The sequence below is a fragment of the Bombina bombina genome, chromosome 1 (assembly GCF_027579735.1).
Source record: "Bombina bombina isolate aBomBom1 chromosome 1, aBomBom1.pri, whole genome shotgun sequence".
Lineage (NCBI taxonomy): Eukaryota > Metazoa > Chordata > Amphibia > Anura > Bombinatoridae > Bombina > Bombina bombina.
This window is the reverse complement of record NC_069499.1, coordinates 1,500,383,723-1,500,405,438: the sequence shown is the minus strand read 5'-3', so window position 1 is coordinate 1,500,405,438 and position 21,716 is coordinate 1,500,383,723. Positions and strand designations below refer to the sequence as shown.

General features: G+C 37.6%; 1 protein-coding gene across 1 annotated transcript in view; it reads left to right on the top strand.

Annotated features, from left to right (window-relative positions):
* Positions 1 to 21,716, top strand: part of CEP112 (centrosomal protein 112) — a 1,492,843-nt gene that overhangs the window by 110,816 nt on the left and 1,360,311 nt on the right. The window contains exon 5 of the mRNA XM_053707805.1: positions 11,330 to 11,420. Within this exon, the coding sequence (XP_053563780.1) occupies positions 11,330 to 11,420 (91 nt within the window). The remainder of the gene's footprint in view (positions 1 to 11,329; positions 11,421 to 21,716) is intronic.

Genomic DNA, 21,716 nt, shown 5'->3' with positions numbered 1-21,716 from the left:
TTGATACCCTGATTCAAGCTAGAAAGCCTGTCACCAGGAAGATGTATCATAAGATTTGGCGCAAATATTTTTATTGGTGTTAATCCAAGGGTTACTCATGGAGTAAGATTAGGATTCCAAGAATATTGTCCTTTCTCCAAGAAGGATTGGAGAAGGGATTATCAGCTAGTTCCTTAAAAGGACAAATATCTGCTTTGTCTATTCTTTTACACAAATGTCTGTCAGATGTCCCAGACGTTCAAGCGTTTAGTCAGGCCTTGGTTAGGATCAAGCCTGTATTTAAACCTGTTGCTCCGCCATGGAGCCTAAGCTTAGTTCTTAAAGTTCTTCAAGGGGTTCCGTTTGAACCTATGCATTCCATAGATATTAAGCTTCTATCTTGGAAAGTTTTGTTTTTAGTAGCTTTCTCTTCGTCTCGAAGAGTTTCTGAGTTATCTGCTTTACAGTGTGATTCACCTTACCTTGTTTTCCATGCAGATAAGCTGGTTTTGCGTACCAAACCTGGGTTTCTTCCTAAGGTTGTTTCTAATAGGAATATCAATCAGGAGATTGTTGTTCCTTCACTGTGTCCTAATCCTTCATCAAAGAAAGAACGTCTGTTGCACAATCTTGATGTGGTTTGTGCTTTAAAGTTCTACTTACAAGCAACTAAAGATTTCCGTCAAACATCTTCATTGTTTGTTGTTTATTCTGGTAAACGGAAAGGTCAAAAGGCTACGGCTACCTCTCTTTCCTTTTGGCTGAAAAGCATCATCCGTTTGGCTTATGAGACTGCTGGCCAGCAGCATCCTGAAAGAATTACTGCTCATTCTACTAGAGCAGTGGCTTCCACATGGGCTTTTAAAAATGAGGCTTCTGTTGAACAAATTTGTATGGCAGCGACTTGGTCTTCGCTTCATACTTTTTCCAAATTTTACAAATTCGATACTTTTGCTTCTTCGGAGGCTATTTTTGGGAGAAAGGTTCTACAAGCAGTGGTGCCTTCCGTTTAAGGTACCTGTCTTGTCCCTCCCTTCATCCGTGTCCTAAAGCTTTGGTATTGGTATCCCACAAGTATTGATGAATCCGTGGACTTGATACATCTTACAAGAGAAAACATAATTTATGCTTACCTGATAAATTTATTTCTCTTGTGATGTATCGAGTCCATGGCCCGCCCTGTTTATTTAAGACAGGCAGTATATTTTTATTTAAATAAACTTCAGTCACCACTGCACCCTATAGTCTCTCCTTTTTCTTCCTAGCCTTCGGTTGAATGACTGGGGGGGTGGAGCTAAGGGAGGAGCTATATAGACGGCTCTGCTGTGGGTGCTCTCTTTGCCACTTCCTGTAGGGAAGGAGAATATCCCACAAGTATGGATGAATCCGTGGACTCGATACATCACAAGAGAAATAAATTTATCAGGTAAGCATAAATTATGTTTTTGTTCAGGCTCTGTCCAGAATCAGACCTGTGTTTAGACATTCCGCTCCTCCTTGGAGTTTAAATTTGGTTCTTAAGGTGTTGCAGAGGGCTCCGTTTGAGCCCATGCATTCGGTTGACATTAAGTTACTGTCTTGGAAGGTTCTTTTTCTACTGGCTATTGCTTTGGCACGCAGAGTCTCTGAGATGGTGGCCTTGCAATGTGAGCCTCCTTACCTAGTTTTTCATGCTGATAAGGCTGTTCTTCGTACTGGGTTGGGTATCCTCCCTAAGGTGGTCTCTGATTGCAACATCAGGAGATTGTGGTTCCTTCCTTGTGTCCTAATCCTCCTTTTCAAATCTTTGAAATTCTATCTTCAAGCTACAAAGGAATTTAGATAGACTTCGGCATTGTTTATTGTCTATTCAGGGAAGCGCAGAAGGCTTCTCCCACTGCCCTATCCTTTTGGTTGAGGAGTATTATACGCTTAGCATATGAAACAGCGGGACATAAGCCTCCTCAGAGGATTACGGCCCATTCAACTAGAGCTGTGGCTTCTTCTTGGGCCTTCAAAAATGTGGCCTCTATGGAGCAGATTTGTAGGGTTGCTACCTGGTCCTCCTTGCATACTTTTTAAAAATGTTACAAATTTGACGTGTTTACTTCGGCTGAAGCAGCTTTTGGGAGAAAGGTTTTGCAGGTTGTGGTGCCCAGAGAATTGGGTCCACCTCTTTACCCTCCCGTTTTCATTCAGTGTCCTCTAGAGCTTGGGTATATGTTTCCCACAAGTAAGGAATAAAGCCGTGGACTCTCTTCATATTAAGATGGAAAACATAAATTATTCTTACCTGAAAATTCCCTTTCCATCTGTATGAGGAGAGTCCACGGCCCCCGCCTGATTTCTCCGTTGGGCGGAGCAAAATTTTGTTTGTTCTTCCGGCACCATTTATACCCTGATATTTCTCCTACTGTTTCTTGTTCCCACGGCAGAATGACTGGGGGATGAGGGGAGTGGGGGAGGTATTTAAGCCTTTGGCTGTGGTGTCTTTGCTTCCTCCTGGTGGCCAGATTCTGTATTCCCACAAGTAAGGAATGAAGCTGTAGACTCTCCTCATACAGAAAGGAAATGATCAGGTAAGCATTTAAGTTTTTCTTTTGTGAATTAGACAGAACATACAATTTAAAAAAAAAATGGTTCCTATATTCTTATATAGCGAACCTTTAAGTAATTACCAGGTCCCTGCGGTGTCTGTATCTGCATCAGGATGCGGTGCTGCACAGTGCTGTTTAGCTGCCTGCTCCTGTACAATGTGTAACCTATGAGCTGCAGTGAGTTCTGTTGATGTTGCACGTGTGGATCCCTCCATGCTTGGGGACCCATGCAGATACTAACAGTGAGGCAGTTAAACTTTCTGCATTCCCACTCCTCAGGCTGCAGCATTATTGGAAATGTATTCCCTAGAATGTCCCTTTAAAGGGCCATAATACTTGAAAAATGACATTCTCTAATCCAATAGATCATGTAATTTTATGGCTATTAGTATTGACCCTGCATTAGTGTATGTTTAACTCCCGCAAAGAGGTTAAACACACAGTAGAAATGCCGCTCCGGACCCAAGCACACAGTAACGTAGGGTGATAGTCATAAAATTACATGCTGTAATGAATTGGATCATGTCATTTTTCAACTATTTTGGCCCATTGACTGAAATATTTTTTTCTTTTTGCTTGAATAGCAGATAGCCTGGCTCTTTTGGGAGTCACACATACTTCAGTTGAAGTTCTTCCTCTGATCACAGTCTTGTCCTTTGTATAAACTTACACCAACCATCATTCCTCCCAAGTGCAAGTTTTGTTCACTCCGTACAGCCTTAAATACATTATTAAAGTAAATAGAAAAAGCTTTTTCTGTTTGTAAGATAATCATAAAAGCCTTATTATCAATTTGGCAATACATTTCTGGATAAACTTTCTTGGCTAAGCCAAATGTAATTAATACTGCTGTGAGGAGAGCACAGGCTCTCACTATTCTACTTGCTATTGGGCCAAGAAAACACAAGTAAAACATGTTTATATAAGAGATATGACCATTGTATGAAAAGCACACTTCATCCCCTCTGGCAATAGATGAATCATGAGAGATGTAAATTCTAAATGTCTGAGAATAAAAAAAAAAAAGATTACAATGCAAGACTGACATAAAACTACATCTATACAAATATATAACACATATGAAACACTTCTTCACTGGATGAGTGAATGATTCATGCTACAGCCTCTAATACTGTGTTACATATCTCCTGGGAGTCGTGCTTTGTTGTATTTCATCAGTCTCTGGGATTTTTAAAGGGGCATGGCAGTCAAATGTGATTCAGGTAGAGGAGCAGTGTTTCTCAACTGTGGTCGTTAAGTAACCCCAACAGGTAAGGTTTTCATTATAGCGGCACTAGAGCACAGGTGTAATAACCAGCTGATCAGTAACCATGGTTACTAACCTGCTCTCACCCATCAACTGATTGTCACCTGTGCTCTAGTTCAGCTGTAATTAAACTCTGGCCTGTTAGGGGGAACTTGAGGACCGTGGTTGAGAAACGCTGAGGTAGAGCATAGAATTTAAAAAGAAAAAATAAGTCAAAATAAAGCTTCATGATTCACATTGAATATGGGATTTTAACCAACTTTTCTATTTACTTCCATTATCAAATTGGCTTTGTTCTCTTCACATCCTTTGTTAAAGTAGTTTTAGGAGCAGCTACACACTATTGGGAGCTAGCTAAACACATCTTGTGAGCCAATGAAAAAAGGCATATATGTTAAGCAACCATTCACCAGCTAACTCCCTGCATTGTATTGATGCTCCTGAGCTTACCTAGGTATTCTCTTCAACAAAGATACAAAGAGAACAAAGCAAAGCCAATTTGATAATAGAAGGTTCATTTTGACTTTACTGTCCCTTTTAAACAACTTCAGTTTAATTATGTTATCATTCAACCTTCTCTGCGGCTCCTTTCCATGAGAGCATAATAAATTAGGCTGAGGAGCCTGCACTTGTCGTAAGCAATATAGGTATAACATTGTTACACTGCTGCCATACAGTGCTTAAGACACGTGCACGCTCCTGAGCTTATCTCTGTATGCTCTCATGAAAAGGAGGCAAGTTTTAGCTAAGGAATCCAAAGATAGAAGTACATTTGTTAACAGATGGAAAATAGATTTTTTTTTAATTGTATGATCTGTCTGAATCATGGATGTTTTTCATTTTAAATTCCATATCCCTTAAAGGGATATTCCAACCAAAATTGGAAACCACATGGGTGCATTTTGGTATTGAACATAAGCATTATTGTAATATACATGTATTAGCAAAAATGCTTCTAATAAAATCTATAGCTGTTTCTAAAGTGTATTTAAGTATGCACCGTGCACCAGCATTTTAAACACAGCACTTGCTCAGAGAAGCTAAGGTGCTTGTACCATCTGGTAATGACTCAATATGTTATTTGCTGACATGATACAAGCACCACTGATGATCTGAGCAGCTGCATTATTTAAAATGTGAGTGCACTGAGAATATCTAGCTATGCTTCACATGCACGTGCAGAGAAAGATGTTAACACTAAAACAGTATTAACTTTTACTAGAAGCATTTTTGCCAATACATGTATATTGCAAATGTGTTACTATTCAAATATGTAATAAATCTATGTGCATTTAATTTTTGACTGGAATGTCACTTTAAACGTCCGTTCCTTGTGGAGTCCTATATTATAATCTTTTAGTATCTGATTTTGGCCTTGTGCATGATTATTGGAGCATAAGGAACCTATCTCAATAATACAAGATAATGTCGTCACCACAAATTAGGATACATACCGACCGAATTCACAGTACAAGTAATGTCATTTTGTTTATAAAATGGTGACGTACTCTTCAGCACACCAACAAAGGGTACAATGGAAACGCACTTATAAAAACCCAAGTAAAAGCATTGAGGGTCCGCTCTTGGCCTTACTGTCTCGGTCTAGGGCACTTATTAAGGTGTTGTGTAAGGTAGATGGGCTTGTAGCTGGGAAGAGAAAAGGACACAATGGCAAATAAGCGAGACATGAGGAGAGGGGGGAAATGGATTTATTTCTAAACAAATTAGGCTGTGAAGATCAACTTCAAACTGTGAAAAGTGGTAGCGAGTGTCATATATTGATGCAAGGAGTCTCATGGAGGAATACAGGTTGTTCAGAATCCTGTAGAAGGTGAATCCAAATGGATACAGAGATGTAGGAACCAGCAGTGTGATGGTCAAAAGCTTTTTAAGACATGGGGATGTATTCAAGCAGCAAGGAGTGGGGTATTTTTATTATTATTGTTGAGATATGGAAATGAATGCAAGGAGCAAGGAGTGGTATTGTTAGATATGGGAATAAATGCATCTTATTAATAATAATAACAAGAATAATACCCCACTCCTTGCATTCATTCCCATATCTTATTATTAATAACAATAATACCCCACTCCTTGCATTCATTCCCATATCTTATTATTAATAACAATAATACCCCACTCCTTGCATTCATTCCCATATCTTATTATTAATAACAATAATAATACCCCACTCCTTGCATTCATTCCCATATCTTCTTAATAATAATAATACCCCGCTCCTTGCATTCATTCCCATATCTTCTTAATAATAATAATACCCCACTCCTTGCATTCATTCCCATATCTTCTTAATAATAATAGTACCCCACTCCTTGCATTCATTCCCATATCTTCTTAATAATAATAATACCCCACTCCTTGCATTCATTCCCATATCTTATTAATAATAATAATACCCCACTCCTTGCATTCATTCCCATATCTTATTATTAATAACAATAATAATACCCCACTCCTTGCATTCATTCCCATATCTTCTTAATAATAATAATACCCCACTCCTTGCATTCATTCCCATATCTTCTTAATAATAATAATACCCCACTCCTTGCATTCATTCCCATATCTTATTAATAATAATAATACCCCACTCCTTGCATTCATTCCCATATCTTATTATTAATAACAATAATAATACCCCACTCCTTACATTCATTCCCATATCTTCTTAATAATAACAATACCCCACTCCTTGCATTCATTCCCATATCTTCTTAATAATAACAATACCCCACTCCTTGCATTCATTCCCATATCTTATTAATAATAATAACAATAATAATACCCCACTCCTTGCATTCATTCCCATATCTTATTAATAATAATAACAATAATAATACCTCACTCCTTGCATTCATTCCCATATCTTATTAATAATAATAACAATAATAATACCCCACTCCTTGCATTCATTCCCATATCTTATTAATAATAATAACAATAATAATACCTCTCATTGCATTCATTCCCATATCTTATTAATAATAATAACAATAATAATACCCCACTCCTTGCATTCATTCCCATATCTTATTAATAATAATAACAATAATAATACCCCACTCCTTGCATTCATTCCCATATCTTATTAATAACAATAATAATACCCCACTCCTTGCATTCATTCCCATATCTTATTAATAATAATAACAATAATAATACCCCACTCCTTGCATTCATTCCCATATCTTATTAATAATAATAACAATAATAATACCCCACTCCTTGCATTCATTCCCATATCTTATTAATAACAATAATAATACCTCACTCCTTGCATTCATTCCCATATCTTATTAATATTAATAACAATAATAATACCCCACTCCTTGCATTCATTCCCATATCTTATTAATATTAATAACAATAATAATACCCCACTCCTTGCATTCATTCCCATATCTTATTAATAATAATAACAATAATAATACCCCACTCCTTGCATTCATTCCCATATCTTATTAATAACAATAATAATAATAATACCCCACTCCTTGCATTCATTCCCATATCTTATTAATAACAATAATAATACCCCACTCCTTGCATTCATTCCCATATCTTATTAATAATAATAACAATAATAATACCCCACTCCTTGCATTCATTCCCATATCTTATTAATAATAATAATAATAATAATAATAATATCCCACTCCTTGCATTCATTCCCATATCTTATTAATAATAATAATAACAATAATAATAACCCACTCCTTGCACTCATTCCCATATCTTATTAATAATAATAACAATAATAATACCCCACTCCTTGCATTCATTCCCATATCTTATTATTAATAACAATAATACCCCACTCCTTGCATTCATTCCCATATCTTATTATTAATAACAATAATAATACCCCACTCCTTGCATTCATTCCCATATCTTATTAATAACAATAATAATACCCCACTCCTTGCATTCATTCCCATATCTTATTAATAACAATAATAATACCCCACTCCTTGCATTCATTCCCATATCTTATTATTAATAACAATAATAATACCCCACTCCTTGCATTCATTCCCATATCTTATTAATAACAATAATAATAATAATACCCCACTCCTTGCATTCATTCCCATATCTTATTATTAATAACAATAATAATACCCCACTCCTTGCATTCATTCCCATATCTTATTATTAATAACAATAATAATACCCCACTCCTTGCATTCATTCCCATATCTTATTAATATTAATAACAATAATAATAACCCACTCCTTGCACTCACTCCCATATCTTATTAATAATAATAATAATATCCCACTCCTTGCATTCATTGCCATATCTTATTAATAATAATAACAATAATAATACCCCACTCCTTGCACTCATTCCCATATCTTATTAATTATAATAATAATACCCCACTCCTTGCACTCATTTCCATATATTATTATTAATAATAACCATAATAATACCCCACTCCTTGCATTCATTCCCATATCTTATTATTAATAACAATAATAATACCCCACTCCTTGCATTCATTCCCATATCTTATTATTAATAACAATAATAATACCCCACTCCTTGCATTCATTCCCATATCTTCTTAATAATAATAATACCCCACTCCTTGCATTCATTCCCATATCTTATTAATAACAATAATAATACCCCACTCCTTGCATTCATTCCCATATCTTATTAATAACAATAATAATACCCCACTCCTTGCATTCATTCCCATATCTTATTAATATTAATAACAATAATAATACCCCACTCCTTGCATTCATTCCCATATCTTATTAATAACAATAATAATACCCCACTCCTTGCATTCATTCCCATATCTTATTAATATTAATAACAATAATAATACCCCACTCCTTGCATTCATTCCCATATCTTATTAATAACAATAATAATACCCCACTCCTTGCATTCATTCCCATATCTTATTAATAACAATAATAATACCCCACTCCTTGCATTCATTCCCATATCTTATTAATATTAATAACAATAATAATACCCCACTCCTTGCATTCATTCCCATATCTTATTAATATTAATAACAATAATAATACCCCACTCCTTGCATTCATTCCCATATCTTATTAATAATAATAACAATAATAATACCCCACTCCTTGCATTCATTCCCATATCTTATTAATATTAATAACAATAATAATACCCCACTCCTTGCATTCATTCCCATATCTTATTAATAATAACAATAATAATACCCCACTCCTTGCACTCATTTCCATATATTATTATTAATAACAATAATAATACCCCACTCCTTGCATTCATTCCCACATCTTATTATTAATAACAATAATAATACCCCACTCTTTGCATTAATTCCCATATCTTATTATTAATAACAATAATAATACCCCACTCCTTGCATTCATTCCCATATCTTATTAATAATAACAATAATAATAACCCACTCCTTGCATTCATTCCCATATCTTATTAATAATAATAACAATAATAATACCCCACTCCTTGCATTCATTCCCATATCTTATTAATAATAACAATAATAATAATACCCCACTCCTTGCACTCATTCCCATATCTTATTAATAATAACAATAATAATAACCCACTCCTTGCATTCATTCCCATATCTTATTAATAATAACAATAATAATAACCCACTCCTTGCATTCATTCCCATATCTTATTAATAATAACAATAATAATAACCCACTCCTTGCATTCATTCCCATATCTTATTAATAATAACAATAATAATACCCCACTCCTTGCATTCATTCCCATATTTTATTAATATTAATAACAATAATAATTCCCCACTCCTTGCACTCATTCCCACATCGTATTAATAATAATAACAATAATAATAACCCACTCCTTGCATTCATTCCCACATCGTATTAATATTAATAACAATAATAATATCCCACTCCTTGCATTCATTCCCATATCTTATTAATATTAATAACAATAATAATATCCCACTCCTTGCATTCATTCCCATATCTTATTAATAACAATAATACCCCACTCCTTGCATTCATTCCCATATCTTATTAATATTAATAACAATAATAATAACCCACTCCTTGCATTCATTCCAATATCTTATTAATAATAACAATAATAATACCCCACTCCTTGCACTCATTCCCATATCTTATTAATAATAACAATAATAATAACCCACTCCTTGCATTCATTCCCATATCTTATTATTAATAACAATAATAATACCCCACTCCTTGCATTCATTCCCATATCTTATTAATAATAATAACAATAATAATACCCCACTCCTTGCACTCATTCCCATATCTTATTAATAATAATAACAATAATAATACCTCACTCCTTGCATTCATTCCCATATCTTATTAATAACAATAATAATAACCCACTCCTTGCATTCATTCCCATATCTTATTATTAATAACAATAATAATACCCCACTCCTTGCATTCATTCCCATATCTTATTAATAATAATAACAATAATAATACCCCACTCTTTGCATTCATTCCCATATCTTATTAATAATAATAACAATAATAATACCTCACTCCTTGCATTCATTCCCATATCTTATTAATAACAATAACAATAATAATACCTCACTCCTTGCATTCATTCCCATATCTTATTAATAATAATAACAATAATAATACCGCAATCCTTGCATTCATTCCCATGTCTTAATAATAATAATAATACCCCACTCCTTGCATTCATTCCCTTATCTTATTAATAATAATGTAATCTTTTGACCATCACACTGCTGCTTTTTACGTCACATATAATCCCACATGGCTGTTTGACTTTGCCTTCTGGGGTAGAAGGAAAATGAGTTTGGCATTGGTGCCTGACTAAATGGGTTGTCTAGACAGCTAACGTTGTGTTAGCCAATGACAATGATATATATCTATATCTTTTAGTCTGGACTGTCAGTGAATCTGTGCATTTAGATGGTTGTGTAGTGATAATAATATTTATATTTGTAAAGTTGAACTTATTACTTGAATTTTCTTTTAAATAAAAACATTTATTTAAAATCTTTGGACTCACTATTAATGTTGAATAAACATTCAATAATGTTCTATTTACATACATGGTTTAAACACATAGTTAAAGTATGAGCCACTCATCAGTGCTAGTTGTACAGCTTGGTCTTCTGACTAGGGGCTCTAATTGGGTCAGCAGCAGTTTACTCTTGGATCCAGCAGTACTCTGCGGCTCCAGTATGACACTTTACATGTGTGTTTAACTCAATTGCAGGTGTTAAACAAATATATTTATAACCTGGGGCAAAATGTGGTATGCTGAGAGGAAAGATGCTTAAAAAGGGGCTTGTCCCTCTCCCTCCCACCACCAGCACATCTATTGTATTAACTAGTGAGAATTAATAGAGCAATATATGTTTGTACAACAATATTTACACATTTATCTGATACCTGTAAAATATATTTGCCAGATTAAGTAACCTCATTGTTGTAACTCTTCTTTTAGACAGCAATACCAATACAGAAATAAACTCACCTCACGATCTCTGAGCTCTATACACAGACTTGAAGAGGACAACCTTGCCTTGCATCATACGGTAAGGAATCTGTTTTGTTTTTATGTTTGCTAAATACCTCCAAGAATTAATTTAAAAAAAAAATCATATTCTTGTGTATCCGACAGCTTTACCCAGCACAGGAACACTCTACAGTGAAATGAATGGCATGATTGAGCAGTCTCATGAAGGAGGGTTTTGGTATATTAACAGACTCAGCGGAGCTGTATAAATAATCTTTATTTACAGAGGGTGAAACTATCATAATAGTAATTGATATTGGACATGCTGCACAAGGAAATGAAAAAAAAACTATTTAATATTTACTGTCCCTTTAAACATAAAAGGGGGGGGGGGAATCAATTTTGTTTTCTTTCTTAAGATATGGAGAGTCCACAACGTCATTCAATTACTATTGGTAATATTGTCCGAAGTAGTATAGCAGCACCACCAATTTAATATAAAAGAGTTACTTTATTAAGCCAGCATAAAACAGACAACGTTTCGGATTTATATTCTTAATCATGTCTAATGTGAATACATTTAAAATCAACCTTAAATAGGCTGTAACCATGCCCCCATATACACCTCTATTCATCTTAACCCTTACCTATACAAAATCACACCTATATTCAAATACAATCCAAAGACATGATTAAGGATAGAAATCCGAAACATTGTCTGTTTTATGCTGGCTTAATAAAGTAACTCTTTTATATTAAATTGGTGGTGCTGCTATACTACTTTGGACATTATCTTTACAGACTATTGGTGCTTGTCTGATAGCTTGCACACCTGCAAAAATTTGCAACCCCAGTGGTGGGGGTTACCTTGGTGCCAGTTCACATTGGAATTACTATTGGGAATATTACTCCTGTCCAGCAGGAGGAGGCAAAGAGCACCACAGCAAAGCTGTTAAGTGTCACTCCCCTACCCATAATCCCTAGCCATTCTCTTTACCTCTGTCAATGGAGGAGGTGAAGTTTGGTGTCTGAAGAAATGAATTCCCTTTTCGGGTACTTTTCCCTGCAAGCAAGGATTTGGGTATAGCTGAGTCCACGTCAATCTCTTCAGTAGAGTAGTGGTGGCTTTTAAGCAGTTAGGAAGTTGTGAGGTAGTCCTTGCTTTGTTTCCTAACACATTGCTGCCAATGGTACAGAAAGATAGACTCTGTTCTTTCTTTTTCTACAGGTCTATGGACAGCTAGACAACAGGTAAGTGCTTTTATCTTCTAGGTCTTGGAAACTTGCACTTCAGAAGAATATGTCATATGCAGTAGATGGGGACATTTTTAATATACTTTATACAGGGTTTTCTTTGGCAGTGGGCAGGCACATTATGTATGTTGAGACTAGGGGTTAATTTTCCCTTTATTGGGAAGTTTTTCCTCTTTGGGCTAATTTTGTTGAAATACTTTATTAGTATATGTGTGGCTTATGTTTTATACAGGGATTTATGTATAAACTTAAAATTTGGCAGTTGGTTTTCTTTGCTTGCTTAGCTAAAACAGGCTAACTGAGAGACTGCTTGAGTTTGAAACTAGCTGCAGCTACTTGCATCTTATGTTGTAGGCAGAGGGAAACGCGTGACTTTTACTTGGTGCGTAGTTTCCTCTCTATGTCGGTCATGTGACTAATCTGCTGTCGGATATTAACGGAGCGGAGTAATTGAATTTCAGTCTCTTCAGTGTCAATCTACTATACGATCGTTTTAGAGACTTCTGGCAGTCAAATTGTGGTATTAAAAATTCTTAAAGTGACAGTGTATTTAAAAAAAAAATACAATTTGGGGAATTTTTTATTTAGTATTATAGACATGGACCATGACCCTGTGTTTTTTGACAAATGCTTGTTATGCCTGGAGGCATAAATTGTTTTGCCTATGCAATTCTGTGCTGCATGCTTAGCTAGAACACTTCAATTTAAAGATACATTGTTGCCCTCTGAGCCCAATGTAATCTCAGGATGATGCTGTTCAGGCAATGCCACAGCTTTCTCCTCAAACGTCCCAAGCCTCTATGGCGTCATATACAGTGCCCTGCAGTTCCTCTCAGCCTCCTGGAGGAGTTTATTTGCCTGCAGATTTTGCTGCACAGGTATCTTCTGCTGTATCTGCGGCATTATCTGCTTTTCCTATGCTGGGAAAACGCAAGAGGAAAATTAGTAGTGATGCACCGAAATGGAAATTCTGGACCGAAACCGAATCCGAAAATCCAGGATGCACTTGGCCGAAAACTGAAACTGATACCGAAAATGTATATTTTCAAATTATTTTTTTTTTTGCATAATTAGAGCCAATAAAAAAAGCTCACACTTTTATTGAAAGTTACACACTAAAATTGGACAAAAATATCTTAAAACAATAATATGCTATACAATAATTTTACCAAGAAAAAAACAGGCAAAAAAGAATACCATTTTCGGCCAAAATGTTTCTGCGACCAAAATTTTGGTGCATCCCTACTTAAAACAATTATAAATATCAATATACTGTATTATTCTTCATTTAGTTCTATGTAACAATCATATTTAACAGTTTTTTTTTTTTTTTACCAATTATAGTCCTAGAAAACTCATTATATGCAGAACAGTAAGTCAAGTAATAAACTTAAACAGCAAAATTTGAAACATGCTACACAATATTTTTACCGAAAATAACAGGCAAAAAAAACGAAAACCGAAATAGCTAAAAATAAAATTTTTCGGCCGAAATGTTGCTGCATCCCTAAAAATTAGACATTCAGATAGTAATGTTTCTGTTCTACCTACTGCTACGCAGGTTGCCCTCCCTCATAAGTCTGATGAGGAGGATACGCCGGTAGCCTCTGAGAGTGAAATCTCAGATTCAGACAGTGTTATTCCTTCATCTGATACTGAAAAAGTAAACTTCTACTGTTAAAGGAGGTATTGGCTACTTTGGACGACTCCGCTACTTCTGTCGTTGTCAACCCTAAGAAGTCTAGTAAACGTAATAAATATTATGATGTTACTCTGTGGAAGTTTTTCCTGTCCCAGACCGTGTGACGGAGATTATTTCACAGGAATGGGAGAAGCCAGGGATTCCTTTCTTCCCGTCTCCCGTATTTAAAATGATCTTTCCTGTTGTTGATTCCATTAAAGATTCTTGACGCACGGTGCCTAAAGTAGAAGGGGCTATTTCTACTCTGACTAAGAGAACTACAATCCCTATAGAGGATAGCTGCTCCTTTAAGGATCCCATGGAAAAAAAACTAGAAGCTTATTTAAAGAAGATGTATGTTCATCAAGGTCTTCAATGGCAACCTGCAGTTTGTATTGCCACAGTAGCAAGCGCGGCATCTTATTGGTGCAACGCCTAGTCTGAATCACTTTTAGTATAGACTCCATTGGAGGAGATACTAGATAGGATTAAGGCTCTCAAACTAGCCAATTACTTTATTTTTTTATGCTAACATGCAAGTATTAGGCTGGGAGCCAAGATGTCTGGGGAAGACCTTCTTTGGACTTGGTCTGGCAGAAATAATTTCTGATATTATGGGTGGAAAAGGGTCTTTTCTACCGCAAGACAAGAAGAACAGACTCAAAGGTCGTCAAAGTTATTTTTGTTCCTTTCGTAACTTCAAAGGTCAAAAGTCCTCCTCTCCCAAGCAGGAACAGTCCAAGTCTTCTTGGAAGCCCAATCAGTCTTGGAATAAGGGGAAGCAATCAAAGAAACCCTCAGCTGAGTCTAAGTCAACATAACGGGTCGGGTCCGGGTTCGGATCAAGTGAGGAGCAGACTTTCCATGTTTTGTCAAGCATGGAGATGGTATGTCCCAGATCCTTGGACTGTGGACATAGTATCTCAGATTTACAAAATAGAATTCAAAACTTTTCCTCCCAGGGGCAGATTCCACCTCTCAAGATTATCTGCAGACCAGGTAAAAAGAGAGGCATGCCGCAAATGCAACATTACATAACAACGCACAGAGACAGGGCGGCCCTGACCAGACAAAGAACACTCTACGAGACATTGTGCACAATGACCCAGACCCCGTCACACTTAATCTCACAAATATACAAAACTTTACTCACAAAGGGAGACACTACCCTGCCGACTTATACTGCAACATGGCAAGCCGAACTATCCCAAGATATAGACGTGAAAGATTGGATTAAGATCTTTGCGAAAGCCAAAAAAGCATCAGTCTCCATGAAAATACAGGAAACACATTACAAGCTCTTAAGCAGATGGTACATGAGGCCCCAACGACTACACAAAATCTATCCACACGTAGACGGGGGATGCTGGAGGGGTTGTGGGGAGGAGGGGACACTATTACACATATGGTGGGCATGCCCCCATATACAGCCCTATTGGGAGGAAGTTTTAGGAGAAATGAGTAAAAAATTGGGGACCATAATTCCACCAAAACCTACCTATCTGATATACCATGAACTACCCAAGGTGACAGGAGAGGACAAGTATCTGCTCCTCTTGTTAATGTTAAACAGTGCAAAGGGTCTAATACCTGTTCACTGGAAAAAAACACAGGGTCCGACTTTACAGGAATGGAGAAACAGAGTGGGGGATCTACTAAGACTGGAACGATATCACTATCTCAAAACAGGTAAACTAGCCACGCATGAAATGATGACACTGGTATGGGAGGGCAGAGGGTTGTGATGGGGGTAAATGCAGTGCAGTGGACTGCCGCAGGAGGCATGACGAATTCTGTGACTCTCTACCACTTGAGAATCACTACCCTACCCCCCCTCCGCTCCCTCCCCCCCCCCCCTTCCACTCCCCTTTTTTTTTTTTTTTTCTCTCTCCCCCCCCCCCCCCCTGCTTGGTGCTCTCTTTCTTTCCTTTCTTTTATTTCTCAAGCCTTACGAATGGTAAGGTTGTAACATTAGGCATTAACCATGTCTTGGTGGTATGTAACAGAAAGCCGAGCAGTTTCCAGATATGTGAAACCAAAGATCCTGATGTTAGGTTCCAAAGTATAAGTTTATCTGTTAATATCGAATTCATAACATGGCGAGCGTATTGGCTAGCCGAAACAAGCTCAAAAATAATAAACCAGCTACTAGCAACTCGCTCAGCAAGGAGAAACAGAATATTTGGTAAATAGATATCACCTGCGAACAGCACATATGATTAAAGTGGTTCTGTAATAAGTCACTTACCATGCATATTGAAATGGCTGTATCCATGAACAATGAAATGTCTCTGTTTTGAAAATGTTGTTCTTACCTTCTCTTCAATAAAGCTTGTTTTAAAACTCAAAAAAAAAAAGAGAGGCATTTTTGAACTGCATTAAGGACCTTTCCTTCCTGGGAGTCATTGTTCCAGTTCCAGTAAGGGAACAGGGTCTAGGATTCTATTCAAATCTGTTCGTGGTTCCCATTTAAGGCCTAAAGTGCCTCAACAAGTTTCTCAGGGTGCCATCCTTCAAAATGGAAACCATTCATTCCATTCTTCCTTTGGTCCAAGAGGGTCAGTTCATGAAGACCATAGACCTGAAGGACATGTATCTTCATATTCCCAACCACAGTGATCATCACAAATTCCTGAGATTCGCCTTTCTAGACAAACACTTTCAGTTTGTTGCTCTTCCGTTTGGCCTTGCCACAGCTCCCAGAATTTTCTCAAATTTTCTGGAGGCTCTCTTGGCAGTGATCAGGTCTCGGGGAATTGCAGTGGCGCCATAACTGAACGACATATTGTTCAGGCACCATCTTTTCAACAAGCAAGCAGAGATCTTGTTGTCTTTTCTATGTTCCCATGGTTGAAAAGTGAATCTGGAAAAGAGTTTCCTTGTTCAAGCTACAAGGGTGGTTTTCTTGGGGACCATAAATAGATTCCCTATCTATGAATTTTTTTCTGACAGAGGTCAGAAAATCCAAAATTCTCTCCTCTTGCCTCTCTCTTCAGTCTACTGTTCGGCCATCAGTGGCTCAATGTCTAGAGGTAATTGGTCTGATGGTTGCTTCCATGGACATCATTCCCTTTGCTCGATTTTATTTGAGAGCTCTGCAATTCTTAATGCTCAGACTATGGAATGGAGACCATTTGGATCTGTCTCAGAGGATATATCTAGACCAGTCCACAAGAGACTCTTTTTCGTGGTGGCTTTCTCAGGACCATCTGTCTCAGGGCACATGCTTCCGGGTGATTGTGACCACGGACGCCAGCCTGCTAGGCTGGGGAGCAGTCTGGGACTTGTTAAAGACGCAGGGACTATGGACCTGGGAGAAGTCTGCTCTCCCCATAAACATCTTGGAGTTGAGAGTGATTTACAATGCTCTGATGGCTTTGCCTCAATTGTCCTTAGCCCGGTTTATCAGGTTTCAGTCGAACAACATTACCTCAGTGGCTTACATCACCACCAGGGAGGAACTCGGAGTTCCTTAGCCATGAAGGAGGTGGCCACGGATTATTCAGCGGGTGGAAGCTCACAATTGTTGTCTGTCTGCCATCCACATTCCTGGAGTGGACAACTGGGAAACAGATTTCCTGAGCAGACAGACATTTCATCCCGGGGAGTGGGCTCTCCATTCGGAGGTGTTTTCCAGGTAAAGCCTCAAATGGGGGGTGCCGGAGTTGGATTTGATGGCACCTCGGCAGAACGTCAAGCTTCCAAGGTATGGTTCAAGTTCAAGAGATCCTCAGGCCGCTCTGAGAGAGAGAGCATCGTTAATTCTAATAGCTCCTGCGTGGTCTCACAGGATCTGGTATGCAGACCTAGTGAAGATGTCTTCTCAGCCACTTTGGAGCTTGCTTCTTCTAACTCCAGGTTCGTTCCTCTATCCAAATCTAATTTCTCTGAAGCTGACTGCTTGGAGATTGAACGCTTAGTTCAGTCTAAGCGTGGATTTTCTGAGTCAGTCATTGATACCATGATCCAGGCTTGCAAGCCTGTTACTCGAAAAATTTACCATAAGGTATGGCGTAAATACCTTTATTGGTGTGAATCTAACGGCTACTCTTGGAGTAGGGTCAGGATTCCTAGAAAAAAAATTTTCTCCAGGAAGGTCTGGAAAAAGGGTTGTCAGTCAGTTCTCTGAAAGGTCAGATTTCTGCATTATCTATTTTGTTACACAAGCGTCTGGCAGATTTGCCAGATGTTCAATTTTTTTGTCAGGCCCTGGTCAGAATCAGGCCTGTGTTTAAACCTGTTGCTCCTCCTTGGATCCTTAATCTTGTTCTTAAAATTTTGCAGCAGGCTCTGTTTGAGCCAATGCATTCCATAGATATTAAGTTGCTATCTTGGAAGGTTTTGTTTCTTATTGCTATCTCTTCTGCTCTGAGAGTTTTAGAAATCTCGTATTTGCAATGTGCTTCACCTTACCTTATCTTTTATGCGCATAAGGCGGTACTTCGTTCTGAATTGGGGTTTCTTCCTAAAGTGGTTTCGGATAGAAATATTAATCAGGATATTGTTTTTCCTTATCTCTGTCCCAATCCTTCTCATAAAGAACGTCTGTTGCGCAACTTGGATGTTGTGCATGCTCTAAAATTCTACCCTACAGGCGACTTTTTGCCAGCCTTCTGCCCTGTTTGTTTGTTTCTCAGGAAAGCGTAAGGGTCAGAAGGCTACTTCTACTTCTCTTTCCGTCTGGTTGAGAAGTTTGATTCGTTTTGCTTATGAGACTCCTGAAAGAATTACAGCTCATTCCATTAGGGCTGTCTCCTCTTCTTCAGCTTTCAAAGATAAAGCTTCTGTGGAACAGCTTTGCAAGGCTGCAACTTGGTCCTCTCTGCAAACTTTTTCCAAATTTTCCAAATTTCATCCTTTTGCCTCGGCTGAAGCCTGTTTTGGGAGAAAGGTTCTTCAAGCGGTGGTGCCTTCCTTCTGCCTGTCTTGTTCTCCTTCCCTGTTCATTCTGTGTCCTCTAGCTTGGGTATTGATTCCCACTAGTAATTGAATAACGTTGTGAACTCTCCATATTTTAGGAAAGAAAAAATTTATCCTTACCTGATAAATTTCTTTCTTTCCGGATATGGAGTGTCCACGACCCCACCCTTTATTAAAGGGACAGTCAAGTCCAAAAAAAAACTTTCATGATTCAGATAGGGCATGTAATTTTAAACAACTTTTCAATTTACTTTTATCATCAATTGGTTGTGCAAATGTTGGTTGTGCAAAGCTGGGGAACGGGTAGTAAAGGCATTGCGTATCTTTTTAAACAATAACAATTCTGGTATAGACTGTCCCTTTAATGTGTTTCCAATTACTTTTTTTCCCAACTGCAGAGTATAAAATGTATGAGAATTTGCTTTTTAAGGCTTATTTGTGTATATTAAATAGCTGATTTTGTGTTTTGAAGCCACAACCTAATAAAATGGGTTGAGCCTGTAGGTATAATCGGATCTGATTACTTTATCACATTGTGTACATATAAATGCTTATTTATCTTGTATATGTCTGTAAACCAAAGACCAATACTTGAAGAGAACAATGGAAAATTACATTTTCTTTTGCAAGATGTACCAAGTCCACGGATTCATCCTTACTTGTGGGATATTATCCTTCCTAACAGGAAGTGGCAAAGAGAGCACCACAGCAGAGCTGACTATATAGCTCCCCCCTTAACTCCACCCCCCAGTCATTCTCTTGCCGGCTCTAAGCAGGAAGGGTAAAGTGAAAGAGGTGTTAAACTGTTAGTTTTATTTTATCTTCAATCAAGAGTTTGTTATTTTTAAATGGTACCAGTGTTGTACTATTTACTCTCAGGCAGGACATAGATGAAGATTTCTGCCTGGAGGATGATGATCTTAGCATTTGTAACTAAGGTCCACTGCTGTTCCCACAGAAGCTGAGGAGTACAGGAAAACTTCAGTGTGAGGAACGGTTTCTTGCTATACAGCAATGAGGTATGTTCAGTCATTTTTTCAGCGGAGACTGTGTTAATTTAGAAAGGCTGACAGTAACCCCATTAGGGGAAGGGGAAGCAGTAATCCTAGTGTTATAAGAGGCATTACTAGCTTGCATAAAGGGCTAATCTTATGGGCACTCAGTTTGTATATGATATATTAGGCAAATGTTTGTGTGTTCTGGGAGTACGGTTTTTATTTCTTATGGGACATCTGTTTGAGGGTACACTTGGCTTATTTAGGGGTTTTTATAACCCACATGGCTTACAAAAAAGCTTTGGTAGATTTTGTGTAGGCCCCAGCAACATCGAGTGAGATTTGCGGGGCCTATTTTCGCGCCTCAGTTGCGCATTTAGTTTATGCAGACAAGCAGCAAGCAACATCTTCAGAGGTCCTGGTACACTTCTGGGGCCTAATCAAAGCTTTATCCCTACATTATCGTTCCCTTAGGGCAGGTAGGGCCACAGCAGAGCTGTGGCAAGGTGCTGTCAGTTTTTTTTGTTAACCGGTTTTGGACATTTGTCAATCCGGTTTTCTCATTTGGGGGTTTATTGCTTAATTACTTGTGGTGCAATCTTACTAAAGCTTAGTGAGTATACTGTAAAAATTTCGGAAAATTTGAGGCAATTTTAAGCAGTTTTCCAGTTTGTGTATGCCTTTTTTTCTCTTAAAAGCACAGTACCGTTTTTGAAAATTGTGTTTTTTTCATTAAAGTGTTTTCCAAGCTTGCTTGTCTCATTACTAGCCTGTTCAACATGTCTGACATTGAGGAAACTCATTGCTCAATTTGTTTAGAACCCCCTCTTAGAATGTGTCCCACTTGTACTATGTCTATAAATTGCAGGATTTGCAATCTAGTTCTCTCCAAGTGTCACAACCAGTAACGCCCGCACAAGCACCGCCAATACTTCTAGTGCGTCTAATTCTTTCACCTTGCAAGATATGGCCTCAGTTATGAATACTACCCTCACAGAGGTTTTATCTAAACTGCCAGGGTTGCAAGGGAAGCGCAGTGGGTTAAGAACAAATTCTGAGCCTTCTGACGCTTTCGTAGCCGTATCCGATATTCCCTCACAATGTTCTGAGGTAGGGATGAGAGATTTGCTATCTGAGGGAGAGATTTCTGATTCAGGAAGGATGTTCCCTCACACATATTCAGATATGACAGCATTTAAATTTAAGCTAGAACACCTCCGATTATTGCTCAGGGAGGTTTTAGCGACTCTGGATGATTGTGACCCTATTGTAGTTCCAGAGAAATTGTGTAAAATGGACAAATATTTAGAGGTTCCTGTTTACACTGATGTTTTTCCGGTCCCTAAGAGGATTTTGGACCTTGTTACTAAGGAGTGGGATAGACCAGGTATTCCGTTCGCTCCCCCTCCTGTTTTTAAGAAAATGTTTCCCATATCTCACACCATAAGGGACTCATGGCAGACGGTCCCTAAGGTGGAGGGAGCTATTTCTACTCTGGCTAAGCGTACAACTATACCTATTGAAG